This window comes from Silurus meridionalis, chromosome 5 (genome assembly GCF_014805685.1).
Source record: "Silurus meridionalis isolate SWU-2019-XX chromosome 5, ASM1480568v1, whole genome shotgun sequence".
Taxonomy (NCBI): Eukaryota; Metazoa; Chordata; class Actinopteri; order Siluriformes; family Siluridae; genus Silurus; species Silurus meridionalis.
In genome coordinates, this window is record NC_060888.1 from 15874418 (window position 1) to 15890041 (window position 15624).

Consider the following 15624-nt stretch of genomic DNA (forward strand, 5'->3'; position numbering starts at 1 on the left):
AACGTTTTTAAACTTGGAGATGGTTTTGTAAACTTTTTTTTGTTTGTTTATTAAAAAAAAAAAGCCATACAATTATTATTTGTACATACCATATGTACAACTGGAAATACATAAAAAAAATCTAAATTAAAAATAAAGTATAACACAATGTTATAATAAACGAAATTACCCCCCCCCCCCATGATATACAGTATTGCATTCACACTTTAAATCGACTGTTAATTGAATTATAAAACATGTTCATTTGCGCACAATTCATACAATTTTCCAAGCAGAATGAACATTTTATGGATGCACCAATAATAGAAGCCAATAATAGAAGCTCTAAAAAACGTATCATGGGTTCATCTGTTGTAAATATTTAATGAAATGCACAAGAAACTGAAAAGAATATCCTGTTCCAGAAACCTACAGAGTATCTGCAGGTGAAAAATAAATGTATAGGTTTACAAAAAGAACAGAGAGGTGAATTATCTTTCCTGAATTTATATTTAAAGGCACTGCAGGGCTCATATGTTTTAGTCTCGGAGTATTAGTTTTAAATATAATACAAAATAATGATGATGATGATGATAATAAAAAAAAATAATAATAAAATATAATATTACAACAGTCCATTATAATAGTATAGGTATTATCAAGTCTAGAAACTTTTATTGTCATTTCAACCGTATATAGCTGATGCAGTACAGAGTGAAATGAGACAACGTTCCTCCAAAACATTGGTGCTACATAACAGAACATAGAGCTAAGGACTAAAGTAAGTGTCCTCGCCACATAAGGTTCATCGTCTGCAACCTGACAGACACAGGACAGTGTAGGACAAAAACACAAAATAGCACCGCCAGTAAACCTGCTGTGTTATACAGTACAGTGTGCAAAAGAGAACTGTATACAAGAGTGTACTTGTAAATAAACACAAAATGTAAACACTAAAGGTTGTGCAAAACAGAAATAGCAGCAATCAAGTGGATGTGCAAAAAAAACAGCATGTAAACAGTTATGTAATAATAAAATAATAATATTATATGGGTGATACTGAAGACATGGATGTTTGAAATGAGTATGCGTCTGTTTTTGAGTTCAGAGTTGTAGCAGCTCAGTAACACACAGATAAGTGAGTGTGGGTCAGTTTCAGTTTTTATTATAATAATAAAACTACTATTACTAAATAATAATAATAATAATAGTAACTTCTACTGCTACTACAATTACTACTATTATTATTATTAGAAGAATGCTGAAGATGGAGCCACCAGGTAGGAGTAAAAGAGGAAGGCCAAGGAGGAGATTCATGGATGTGGTGAGGGAAGACATGCAGGTAGTTGGTGTGAAAGAGGCAGATGTAGAGGACAGGGTGGTATGGAGACGGATGATTCGCTGTGGCGACCCCTAATGGGAGCAGCCGAAAGAAGAAGAAGAAGAAGATTATTATTAGTAGTAGAAGCAGCAGTATTATTATTATTATTATTATTATTATTATTATTATTATTATTATTATTATTATTATTATTATATTTACTAGTAGTAGTAGTAGTAGTAGTAGTAGTAGTAATGTAATTATGATACATATAATATATTGTACTTATATTATACTTGTATATATATCACACACACACACACACATATATATATATATATATATATATATATATATATATATATATATATATATATATATATATATGTATATATTAGTAGTAGTATTATAATTATGATCATTATTATTATTAGTAGAAGTAGTATCTTTAAAACCAACATCATCATGATTTAATCCTATATTTCATAATGAAATCCTAATAACGATAGTACAATAATGAAATGTTATGTTATATTTTTATTACTGCTTGTATTTTATATAATCTGAAACATTTATGTAAAGATTTCGGCTTTTTCCGTTATAGGTTTTACGTCTTCCGGGGCGTGTTCTCTGCGGTGACGTCTTTCTCGTCTGATCCAATCAGGAACTGCGGTGTAACTTTCAAACGTGCTCCGAGGCAAAAGTCTTCCGCATAGCGATGTAGTTAGTTAGCTAGGTCAGAAAGTTCTCTCTAAAACACTGCGCTCTCAAATAATTAGGTAAGTCGTTCTGTCTATCTTAGCTTTATCTATTAATAACTTAGTATTCCTCATTATATTGGTAAAAGGATTACATTTTTTCAGACTTTGTGTAAGAATTCCGTTGGTAGCTCTAGCAAGCAGGCGAGACAGCAGTCAGATCGTGGTGTTGTGACGGTTCTGGGTTTATTGATGTGTTACCTAGCATTAATTATGTTTGAACATTATTCAATTGTTTGTTGTAATTCAGGAATGCATACAACCATTTAACTTTTAGATAATGTACACCGTCAAACATTATGCAAGCCTTCTTTATTTAGTGGCTCACTTTCTGTACTCATGCACGGGTTTTCTGTAATCTCAAATTGCATGCTTTGCAGGCAACCATGAGCCATCTTCATGGTTGATCATTTACATGCTTAAGACAAACAAGTATGCAAGGTTATATTATTTTATTAAAATATTAAATAGTTTTATGTTTGTTTGTTTTTTGTAATTGTAGGTCATTATGGAGAGTCTTCACCAGGAGCAGGCCTGCAGGATGTCAGTCCCCCGGAGGAACATATCTTCCCGTTTACCTGACCTGTGCTCCAATTCCTCAGTTTGTAAAATCACAGATGAAACTTTTCCCTACATGTCAGGAATTTTCGATGAGACGATGGATCCTTCTTATATATCAAATGAACCAGTAGCAACAGTAAATTTGCCTGAGCAGGTAAACTTAAAAACAGTGACAAAAACTCAAGATGAGGTCTTTTCAAGTGCTGGTAGTGAAACAAAGGCTGCATACAACAGCTGGCTTAGTATACCAGTGGAGGGCAGTCCTTCAATAGATTTCAGCATGTCCATGACATCTGCACAGGGTGACCATGAAGACAAGAAAGATGTAACTGAATCCAATTCAAAGGCAGACATTCCTGACACCAAGTGTCATTCCCTAGAGTCTGTAAGCGGTATGGAAAAATCTGATTCACTGGTGAAATCAAATAACAGCACTTTTGATATAGCTAAAGAGCAGTTTTCTGTACTGAATTTGACTAAACCTGTTTCCACTAAAACAACAGGGTCGAACAATGTTACTTTTGAGAAGTCAGAAGAGCTTCAAGGAAAGTCTTCCACACTCAGTTGTACAATTTCTAATGATAATGCAAGTGTGGGAGACAAACATTTAGAGGACAAATGTTTAAACTTAACTGTTGACGTCAACTGTTGTGGCTCATCAAACTCTACTGTAGAGCATCCAAAACAGAAGCTCAATGAAACTGTAGATATTACTCAGTCAAATGGACAGAAACAAGAGAAGATTGATGAAGGGCGTACATGTAGTAAGGACTGTGAGAAGCAAACCACTTATGCAGAGGAAACCAATGCAACTGTTGACTTAACTGCAGGTGCTACAACAGAAGATGCTAAGCCAGGTTCTCTAAATGTAGAACCAGTTCACGGGACATTCGTTAAACACAATTTAACCACTGACGTCACATACCCAGAGCCTGCTCCTAACTCAACTATGACCGAGATCAAAAGCTCTGACTCTGAAATACCAGAACCGTCAAATACTATCTGTGGTATGACTAAGAAAGAGTCACCCGTGTCTTCACCATCAGCTCCAGTCAACATAGCTGCACCAGTGAGAGTTGATGTGACAGTTGGCACTGACAGAATTCTAGATATTTCTGAAATTGTTGGCACAGAAGAGCAACAAGACCAAGTTAGGAGAAGAAATGGAATGTCTGATGGGGAAGGTTGCTTGAACTTGGACACCAGCCAAAGTAGCACATTTTCAATGGATGAAATACTTCATTTGAGACGATGTCCCTTCGTTATATCCACACCTATTGTTCTGGAACGAGGCTTTGACAAACTTGGATCTCTAAAGCCCACAAATATACAAAAACAACTCTCTGTTATCAACAGTATTAACATTCAAACGAATAATGACACTGCTGGTGTTAGTAAGCATGACGGATTAGAGGACTCGAAGACAAATCAGTTGTCTGTCAAGTCTGACACGTGCAGTCAGATCCAAAAATTTTCATCAAACAGCACTTCAACTTCTGCTACCTCTGAAGCAGGAACTGGGAACAAACCTCTTTCGAAACTTGCAGTCAGAAGGAAAATTCCCCAGCCCGCTTTTAAATCCAATATTCCCAAGACCCAGCTCCCTCCAAGGCCTTCCACCGTACAGTTAAACTCAGCAGTGGTGAAGTCAAAGGCTACAACAGCAACACAAGCTTTAATTCAGCCAGAGATGCTCTCATCTGCTTTGCACAGCACAAGGAGGACAGTCCAGCTGAATAAGGGAAAAACTCTTTCTTCTTCAAAGAACACTTCCACAGCTTCCACTGTAAAGGTAGGAAACATGGTAATAGATTTTATTAAATTGGCTGGTCATTGTTTAGAATTATAAAGTGCTGGCACTTCAGTGCTGGAATCAGCAAAATGTGTGGCATAAGCACTTCTGTAGAATAACAACAGCAGTAATAATCATAATATGCACTTTTTTGTTTTGTTTTGGAATGGGCCCCTCTAGAACCAAAAATTCTTTAAAAAGTGAAATTAAGCAAAATATCTAGATATAAAAAGAAATAAAGGTTAATTACGGCACAAAAGAAATGGCAAATGACCGCACAAAATGTGTCAAATGATGGTAGTACCGTCAACCGGTATGGGCTACTTTGGTCAAAAGTATTACTAAAAAGATCAGATTTATGATGTTTATAAAAAACCTTAAATTTTATAGTTGTAAAAGTTGTAAATTTCTGGGACAACACACCTTAAAGGTCTGCATGGCAACAAGTGATCTACAGACTGCACCAAAAATGAGGAGAATGAAAGTAGTAAACAAACAAACAAATGAACAATGACAATTTTTTTTTTTGTTGTTGTTTTTTTTTTTTTTTTGGTTTACATTTTTTACTGTGACTGTTTCACAGCAAATGAACAGGGGTTGCTATAGCACCACCCAGGCTCAAATGTAGATGGTTTATTCTTAGCACAGAAGTGACCCCATCATCTTTGTGCTGCTGGTATGATTGCACCAGATGCCAGTATTGCTGTGGATCTACGGTTAGATCAGCATCCATGTTTAGATTAGTGAAGCAATGGGGGCATGGATGGTAATCTTCTAATGCTCTAGTTCCAGTTTAGGGATGGCACGATACATAATCTCTACAATATCAGAATATAATACCTCGGTATCAATATTAAAAATAGACTATAAGTGACAAACACCCGGCTTTAAAAGATAAGTGAATTGAAAATATAATAATTAAAAAAAAAGATAAAAATAGATTCATGTCTTAATACCTTTGCATCAAACTGTAACAAAAAACCTATAGGTAACATGGGTTACATTTTGATGGCGGGGAAAAAAAATATCTATATCTATCTATCTATCTATCTATCTATCTATCTATCTATCTATCTATCTATCTATCTATCTATCTATCTATCTATCTATCTAGCGTGTGTGTGTGTGTGTGTGTGTGTATGTATGTATGTATATATATATATATATATATATATATATATATATATATATATATATATATATATATACAAACAATCAATCAATCAATTTGGGAAGCACTGCCGCCTACAGGTGAATTTTGGAAATACCGAAATTATGATATTGTACGGTTTATATCATATATCATATAATATAATATATACCGTTTTTTCCCTAGTACCGCTATACCGCGCAATCCTATTCAAGTTTTTTTTACCAGTCGCAGTTTACTTTTGTATTTTAACGTGAAAGACCACTCGAAGTGAATTTTCACCGAAAACACATCTTACGGCAATGTAGAGCTTTATTTTTTTCAATAAAGTTTTTTTAATGGGATATGTGGCAATAAGAAGTGGATGGGGACTTAAAATGCTGTGAGTGCTTAGCTGTCTTGTGTATGTAAGTGCTCAGGCATCAAAAGTTTGATTAACATATCAGGGGGAAAAAACATAAAATGTAAAATTTTGCTTTTTTTTTGTCATTCAGTTTATAAGCAGAGTAATGCTCAAATACACTTCACATTTATTTGACACAAAATTTCCTCAGTTTGTATGATACTCACATCATAGTCTGTACATCTCAGCAACATTGTGGTATACTTTAAAACACCTCTGCACCTTTGGGCAGAGACAAAAGTCCAAACATTGACAAAAAGTGAATATAAAAATATTCAACCAGCAGCAGTGCACATTTAGAAAGTAAGCGTCTCATGTTTGTGCTTTGCATTATGTCCTCTGCTTTTATTGCTGCACCTTTACATTGGTATTTCCTGTTTACAGCTTTTCATTTCATAGTCCACAGATAAAACTGTAATGAAAAATGAGCATGCACCACAGTAATTTAATTGCTTTTCTTGATTACAGTTAAATAAAACAGTTTGCAAAATATTGAAGAGAATACAACTCGGAGCAACAGGGTATTTTGTTTATTGGCTTTTACATATGTTATAATATTAGAAGTATAACAAAAATGATCACTTGTGTCCAAACCATTTCCTGTTGATAACACCCTCCAATATATTTTGCATATTCTATACAATCTAAACTGCAGCATAAGCTTAAGAAAGCGCTATTATTAGATTGGTGTGGGCCGTCATAAACCTGCTTGCACCAAGGTCTCTGATTTTTGCAGGATTTTTAATGTTAATTGTGATGTTTAATTTGCTCTCTATTGCACCCTAATACTAGACAACATTTTTTTGCCGTTGTCCTGTTCCAATTATGAATTGTGTAGCAGAAAACCGATTAATTGTAGATACCTGAGTAAAAATAATCATTGAATAAGTTTTGAGGTGGATGTAGCTAGTAATCTAGCATTGTGTACTTTTGCTACATTTAAGATTTTATGTGTTCAAGTAATATGACGAATGTACTGTATATTTGACTTTTTTTTCCTTTTTTTTCTCTCTAGTCTTCATCTGTTGCTACCTCCACCGGTACATGTAATTTGACTGCAGGTAAGCACTTTGATTAGTTTGTGTGGGCAGCACTTACTGCTAATTTTATACGATATAAATTTTATATTTATGACATTTGGCAGAAACCCTTATCCAGAGTGACTTACAGTGATTTTAGTTATACAACTGAGCAAAGGTTAAGGACCTTGCTCAAGGGGCCATCAGCAGTAGCTTGATGGTACTGGGATACTGTGATGACCATTTGTGCAATTTACATTGTTCCCTTCGACAATAATAACTTTCCATTCGCTAGTCTTGTGACATGAATGTGAACCAAGAATGTGTGGTTTTTTTTTATTGTAATTAGTGAATAATCAGTAAGATGTTGTACTTTGGATGGGATGGTTGTGAGTTCAAATCTGAGCTCGGCCCTTGAGCAAGGCTTTTACCTCTCAACTGCTCAGTTATATAAATGTGACCTATAAGTCACACCGGATAAGAGCATCTGACAAATGGTGTACATTTAATGGAAATGAGTGTGTGTCTGTCAACTGGTTCATTACATCCTGTGATAGTGCTTAGAATGTTTAACTGATTAGGGAAAAAAATTCAATATTTTTGACACATGGAAACTGGATTATTAGGTCAGTAAACTGATTGGTGGAGATGTTTAATCCCATAAATATGTTTTAATATTCAATAGTCTAGTGTGTTGGTTTTTTTTTTAAACAATTTTTTATAATAGATTATTTATATTGTTAAACTCAGGTAGCACAGAAATGGGGCAGAGTGGAGCTGTAGCTCATCTTGCTGTCCCAAAATTATTACTTTGGTACAGTATTACACTATTCCACAAATACCTATCATGCTTAATTAAACTTTGCTTTGTGTGAAGTTTTTTCCTTCTCATTTTAAAAAATTGTTGCAATGTCTTGCTTTCAGCGTCTAATTGTATACAGTATCTTATATAGCCGCTGAATATGGAACATGTAGTTATTTGTAGCCAGCTGGTGCTCAGAGACATTTTTGCTGATCTTAGATACTTTTTTTTAAACTAATGATCTTGCACTTGTTTCACATTGTGTAATATTTGCACCTTATGTAGTCCTTTGTACCACGCTGCTACATTGTTGTACCATAGCTCTGAGGAAACAAAAACTATCCCCAGAAAACATTTTGTTTTGTATTTGCAGATAAAAAGGCAGGGAATACTTGTACTGCGTTTCCTAAACTGTCTGGGTTGCCACCCCCTGGTCGAGGAAGATTTGGTCTGAAACCACCTGGGAGTGCTGTTTCCTCAGAAGAAATTAGTCATGCTCAGACTAACAACAAACCAACTGGTCTATCAGGTGCTTTACAGCAGTATTTTCTTCCAAACACGTACATTTTCCATCTGTTTGTTTGATATGTTGCTTTTGTTATTTGTCTTGTCTATTTGTTTAAGAGCGATGCACAATAATCTTTTGGCATATTCACTGTGCTCCACCTTGTTTAAAGGTATAAGGAAAAGGAATTCACTGCTTCCAGGTTTTTCCAAGAAGCATGCAAGCAGTGATGTCTTGCCAGTGGCAAAAAGAAAGAAAACTGGTATGATTATGTGCTTGCTACTCATTTATCATGCTGGATGCGAAGTGATTTATTCGCAAATTGCTTGCACAAGAAATGTGGAATTTATGTAAACCCTTGAATGTAAATATATGCATGAGAAGCTTAACTAAGCATATAATTTATTTAACTACAAATCATGTCATTTGCATGGATTACAGCTTTTTTTTTAATATGTGGATTTTACTGGGCTTTCATTATAGCATTTAGCATACATCTGTCTCAGAATTGATTTGTCAAATGTACATCCTTATGTACTTCCATTTATTTTGTTCAGGAATAAAAAATAATTTAGGGAAAACTGTTTTTCATATTATTGGCATTACATTTTTCTTTAAGTTTCTGAGGTACATTGCAAACAAATCTCCAAATGAGAGGATTTAGTCCCTATTTATTATTATTGCTATCATTATCATTATTATTATAATATTATATATTAAATGAGTCAAAATAACTTTCATTTCTGCCTTACAAATGCAAATTAGCTCCGTCAGAAAAGCAGGTGATCTATATGCAGCCTACGTAGACAAGTATTGAGAAAATCAATGTTTCCAAAGCACATGTAAATGTGCCAGAATATTTTTGTTTCGTTTGAAATGTTTTAAATGAAAAAGATTAATAAATGTCTACTGTGTTACTTGAAAATATAATGAATGTTAGATCAAGGCATGTTCTTTATTTAGATTTACAGAACCAGCGCAGCTGTGCTGAAGCTCCAGCAGGCTCAGAGGAAGGGGAAGGTGTTCAAAAAAATGTAGACACTCCCACAGACATCACATTGAAGAGAGCCGATGCTGGTATGAGTATTTTATAACGTATAATAGACAGTTTCCCATGTATTTGACTGCCTCTTCAGTCACTTTTCAGCAAGATGTCCACTGTTGTTATCAGGTCAGACTAGAAATTTGATCAGATGTGCCAGCATTTCCTGTGTGCATATTTTAAATATGAAACCTTACAGTTGAACAAAATAATTTACTTTTTATTAATATTGCTTTTACCATGCAGTGCACTATACTATAATATATCAAGTAAGATAAATAATTTAGTTAGAACGTTTTCATTTTTGGTTTGCCGTCATCTGTATGTGTGGTTTATATACCACAGTATTGATGAAATCTCAATTCTGATTGGTCAGGAATTTCATTGCAGCTATACCACATCTCATTTCAACTGTTAGATATATTGCAGGATTATAAGAATCTTCTTTCGGCTTCTCCCATTAGGGGTTACTACAGCGGACCATCCGTCTCCATACCCCTTTGTCCTCTACATCTGCCTCATTCAAACCAACTTCCTGCATGTTTTACTTCCCCACATCCATAAACCTTGGCCTTCGTCTTTTCCTCCTTCCTGGCAGCTCCATCCTCAGCATTCTCCTACCGATATACCCCATGTCCCTCCTATGCACATGTCCAAACAATCTCAATTACGCCTCCCTCACCATGTCTCCAAAACGTCCTACATGCGCTGTCGCTCTAATAAACTTGTTTCTAATCCTGTGCATCCTCGTCACTTCCAACAAAAACCTCAACGTCTTCAGCTCTGCTACCTCCAGCTCCACCTCCTGTCTTTTACTCAATGCCACTGTCTCTAATCCATACAACATCGCAGGTCTATCCACTGTCCTATAAACTTTCCCTTTCACACTTGCAGAAACCCTTCTATCACAAATTACTCCTGTTACTCTTCTCCACCCACTCCACTCTTTTCTTTACTTCTCTAACACACTCTCCATTACTTTGCTCTGTTGACCCCAGGTACCTGAACTCCTCCACCTTCTCCACCTCTTCTCCCTGCAACCACATCACTCCACTGCCCTCCCTCTCATTCACACACATGTACTCTCTTACTCCTACTGACTTTTATTCCCCTTCTCTCCAGCATGTACCTCCAGCTCTCCAGGCTCTTCTCAACCTGCTCCCTACTCTCACAACAAATCACAATATCATCCACAAACATCATAGTCCACGGAGACTCCTGTCTGACCTCTTCCTTCAACCTGTCCATCACCACTGCAAACAGGAAAGGGCTTAGAGCGATCCTTGATGCAGTCCTGCCTCCACCTTGAACCAGTCTGTCGTTCCTACTGCACACGTCACTGCCGTCACACTGTCCTCATACTGTCCTCATACATGTCCTGCACCATCCTCACACATGTCCTGCACCATCCTCACATACTTCTCTGCCACAACTGACTTCCTCATACAATATCACAACTCCTCTCTCCACCCTGTCATACACTTTTTCTAAATCCACAAACAAACAATGCAACTCCTTCTGACCTTCTCTATACTTCTCCATCAACATTCTCAAAGCAAATAAGGCATCTGTGGTGCAGTTCCTTGGCATCAGACCATACTGTTGCTCACAGATGGTCACCCCTTCTCTCAGCCTGGCTTCCACTACTTTCCCATAACTTCATGGTGTGAGTGATCAACTTTATTCCCCTGTAGTTACTGCAGGTAACTCCAACTTCTCCCTTGTTCTTAAAGATCGGTACCAGCAAACTCCTTCTCCATTCCTCACGCATCCTCTCCAATCCTGTTAAAAAAAAATCTTGTTAAAAACTCCACTGCCATCTCACCTAAACATCTCTACCGGTATGTCATCTGGTCCAACCAACTTTCCAATCTTCATCCTCTTAACCGCTGCTCTCACCTCCTCCTTACTAATCCAATCCACTTCCTGCTTCACCATCTCCACATCATCCAACCTTCTCTCTCTCTCTCTCATTTTCCTAGTTCATCAGCTGCTCAAAATACTCCCTCCATCTTCTCAACACACTCTCCTCACTAGTCAACACATTTTCATCTCCATTCTTTATTGCTCTAACTTGCAGCACATCTTTCCCAGCTTAGTCCCTCTGACTGGCCAATCGCTACAAATCCTGTTCTCCTTCCTTAGTGTCCAACTTCTTATACAGCTCCTCATATGCCTTTTCCTTGGCTTTCCTCATTCCACCATATTTCCAGATATCACACCAAGTACCTTCCTAGCTGTCTCCCTTATCACTTCTGCAGTAGTTACCCAAACATCCAGCACCTCTTCACCACCACCGAGCCCCTGTCTGACCTCTTCCCTGAACCTCACACTCACTCTTCCGCATTCAGTTTCCACCATCTTATTTTTCTTTCAGTCCTCACTCTCCTCTTCTTCTTCACCTCCAAAGCCATCCTACAGACCACCATCTGATGCTGTCTAGCTACACTGTCCCCTGCCAACACCTTACAATTTTAGAAAGGGATTCTCCAATCTCTTTCAGGTTGCATCTACTACATAGAACATAGTCCACCTGTGTGCACCTTCCTCCACTCTTTTGTCACCCTATGTTCCACCTTCATCTTTTTAAATAAGTATTTGCCACTTCCATTTCCATCCTTTTTGCAAAATCTACCACCAGCTGCCCTTCCACATTCCTCTCCTTAAGGCCATACCTACTCATCACCTCGGTTCCCTTCACCTACATGCCCATTAGAGTCTGTCCCAATCACCAATCGTTCATTCTTAGGTATACCATCTACCACTTCATCTTACTCACTCCAGAATCTTTCTTTCTCCTCCATCTCGATCAATACCTGTGGCCGTCGTTGGTAAACCGGGTCGCATATATTTGCCACATTTTACGCTGGATGCCCTTTCTAACGCAATTCTTCCCATTTATCTGGGCTTGAGACCGGCACTGGCTTGTGCAACCCTAATGCCTGGGTTACAGGATTATATGAATGTGATGTTCTAATGTGTTATTATTTCACAATTTGCAGCACTCTGGATATTAAATGCTTTTTTGTTCTTTTTGCCAAATAAATGTTAAATAAAATAAATGTCTGACTTGCAATAATATATAGGACAGCAGAAAGCAACATTTTGTGATAAAATCTTAAAACAAAACATTTCTGTTACATTATGGCTTCTGTAGATTTTCACTCAAGCTATAAAATCTATATCTTCAACATATATCTAACATTCAATGCTAACAGAATCTCCACTTTCCTGTATTTTTATCTTACCTTTTTATCTTGCGTCTTTCCTCACCCAGACTGTGGAAATTGTAAACTACTTCAAGAGAAATTACGCGCATTTCATGAAGAACTGGGGGAATTTCTTCAAGAACTTGGTCGACCAGCAGGTTTGACATCATAGTCTATTTAGTCTTGTTAACATTTTAAGCATATACACTATATTGCCAAAAGCATCACTCACCTATCCAAATCATTGAATTTAGGTGTTCCAATCATTTCCATGGTTACAGGTGTATAAAATCAAGCACCTGAACATGCAGACCGCTCCTACAAACATTTGTGAAAGAATGGGTTGCTCTCGGCAATGAGTCCAGTCGTGAAATTTTCTCGCTATTAAAAAAAATACACAGTCAACTCTTAGTGGTGTTATAACAAAGTGGAAGCAATTGGGAACGACGGCAACTCAGCCACGAAGAGGTAGGCCACATAAAATCACAGAGCGGGTCAGTGGATGCTGAGACGCATAGTGCACAGAGGTCGCCAACTTTATGCAGAGTCAATAGCTACAGACCTCCAAACTTCATGTAGCTCAAGAACAGTGTGTAGTGAGCTTAATTAAATTGGTTTCTCTTAAATTCTAAAAAAGCAAACTTAAAAAGTGCTAATTTAAGTGTTTCAGGAAGGGGTAGGTCTTCGCTTGAAGATAGCCAGGGCCTCCGCTGTACGGACATCTAGGGGAAGTTCATTCTACCACCTCGGTGCCAGAACAGAAAAAAACCTTGAAGTGTCCTTACCTCTCATTCTGAAAGAAGGTGGTACCAGTCGAGCAGTGCTGGAGGATCTCAGACAGCGTGGTGCAGTGCGAGATGTGATGACGTCTCTGAGGTAAGATGGTGCTGGTCCAGTACACAAAGCAAGGTCCATAAAGACATGGATGAGTGAGATTGGTGTGGAAGAACATCATGACTGGCCTTCACCACAAACCAATAGAGCAGCTTTGGGATGAATTAGAGTGGAAACTGCGATCCACGGCCCTCTCATCCAACATCAGTGTCTGACCTCACTAATGCACTTTTGTAGGAACTCCTAAACCTTGTGGAAAGCCTTCCCAGAAGAGTTGAAGCTGTTAGAGATGCAAAGGGTGGACCAACATCATATTAAACCCTATGGATTACGAATCGGATGTTACTCAAGGTTATTTGCATGTGAAGGCAGACGAGCTAATACTTTTGGCAATATAGTGCATTCTTTCTGCATATTTAGGCTTTTATGATGATGTGATTCTATGTGACACCATCTTTTTCAGATTGTAAAAAGTGGGTTTTGCTTCAACAAAATCTTGAGTCATGTTTGGAGGAAATGAAGAGTTTACAAACAGGTATTTTTCACTGGTCTTTCAAAAGACTTCATTTACTTTCTGTATTGAATGCTGTCTGCAGTCTCCGTTGAAAGCATTGGAACAGCAAGGCCAAGTTTATTCTTTTTTGCTGTAGACTGAAGACATTTTAGTTTGAGATCAAAAGATAATAATAAAGTGCCAGTGTAGGATTACAGCTTTTATTTCCTTGTATTTGTATCTAGACACAAAATAAATCATTGCACCATTTGTATCAGATCACACACTTTTTGGGTGAGCAAAATGATCGGAAAAGATACATTTTCAAATTTTCTAGAGAAGCCAAGCTCATATCTGCATCTTTGTAAATTCTGTTTTGAAAGTCTGATCCTTGCTGCTGATGAATGGTTAGTGTCTTGTGATTATGGCCTCTGTATTTATACACTCCGGGTTCCGGATTGTGATATTTTTACCCTGTGGAGTTTGTTGATGTCACTGACTGTAGTTTCAAGGGTTTTTTTTTTATTGCTCTCACAATGTTTCTATCATCAGCTATAGTATTTTATTTTTTTAGCCGATCCATGTTTTTTTTTTGCTCACTACACAAGTGTTATTTTTTATGATGCCTCTGATTGATTTTCCATATTTTCCTCTAGTTTTTTCCTCATAAGCCCTATCTTGGCTTGTCCTTTATCTTTAAAATACTCTAGCATATGTGGTCTTCACTTTGTTTAAACAATGTTTACAATTTTTAAGAGCATACCTGAACATATTTCAACAAGAACCCAAATGGTTTCAGTCTAAAGCAAATCCAAATAAACAGGCCTTGCTGTTCTCACTGTATTAGGAGGGGGCTGTGTGTTAATAACATTGTTGTTTTCACTTTATCCTATCTTTTGGCACTACTTGCAACACTAAATTAAAAAAATCTTTTCGCAGATCATCGTTAAGGAAGAAGAACTTGGCTGGCCTGCAAACTTTGTATTTTGTATAATAAAATGAAATAACAAATAAAATGATTAATTTATCTCCCCCTCCCATATTGACTTGAAAATAGACGCTTTTATTTAATTGAGTCAGCACACTCATTAATGCTTTTTACACTACATGTATTGTTAAATAGTCTAAGCTTTTACCTATAACAAGAACATTTCTTTACAGTATTTGTTTATTGGTTTTTTATAAGCATGAATAGACAATCACCCTGCATAGAGTGTGTAAGACATGGTAAGTAAACATGGTCCAGTTCAGATCAGTTTTGTATTTTTTGGATTCAAAGTTAATGTTCAGTTAAATTGTCCGTTTCCCATTTTGATGTGCCTGGTTACTTGATATTACGTGAATTAAAGATTTACTAATTAATATTGTTTGGTTTTTGGCTTGTGGTGTAACTAATACCAAAAAAACCTCTACACACCGACCAAATAAAATGTAAAACTCAATTCCAATTTTTTTCTAGCAACATTCACACCCTTTTTCAAATGCGTTTTACTTTTAAAACGTAATTTGAATAACATTATTATTAACAGTATTATTATAATATATTAGTAGCAGAGTATCATGTATTAGTGTTCTATACTATATGTTGCATCTAATACACAGATACATACACAATGTATAGTATCCCTGTAACAATGTGTACTTAAAGTTTGTGTTCAAATTGCCGTTGTGTTGCATGTAGACGTCCTGTGCTAGTTAAACCTTATTTGGATTCAGTAACAAGTGTGTTGAACTAATTTATGCACATGTATTGCAA

General features: G+C 36.7%; 1 protein-coding gene across 2 annotated transcripts; it reads left to right on the forward strand.

Annotated features, from left to right (window-relative positions):
• Positions 1–1910: 1910 nt before the first annotated feature.
• si:ch211-126c2.4 (uncharacterized threonine-rich GPI-anchored glycoprotein PJ4664.02) lies at positions 1911–15230 on the forward strand. Of its 2 annotated transcripts, XM_046849251.1 has the most exons (9): positions 1914–2079; positions 2561–4411; positions 6980–7025; positions 8159–8314; positions 8463–8552; positions 9254–9367; positions 12610–12699; positions 13839–13910; positions 14808–15230. In XM_046849251.1, exons 2-9 carry the CDS (start codon positions 2567–2569, stop codon positions 14816–14818), a joined length of 2424 nt encoding a protein of 807 aa, XP_046705207.1. In that variant the 5' UTR covers positions 1914–2079; positions 2561–2566; the 3' UTR covers positions 14819–15230. The 2 variants fall into 2 exon arrangements, with proteins under 2 accessions (XP_046705208.1, XP_046705207.1); XM_046849252.1 differs by lacking the exon at positions 8463–8552 and having other exon boundaries at positions 1911–2079.
• Positions 15231–15624: the final 394 nt, after the last annotated feature.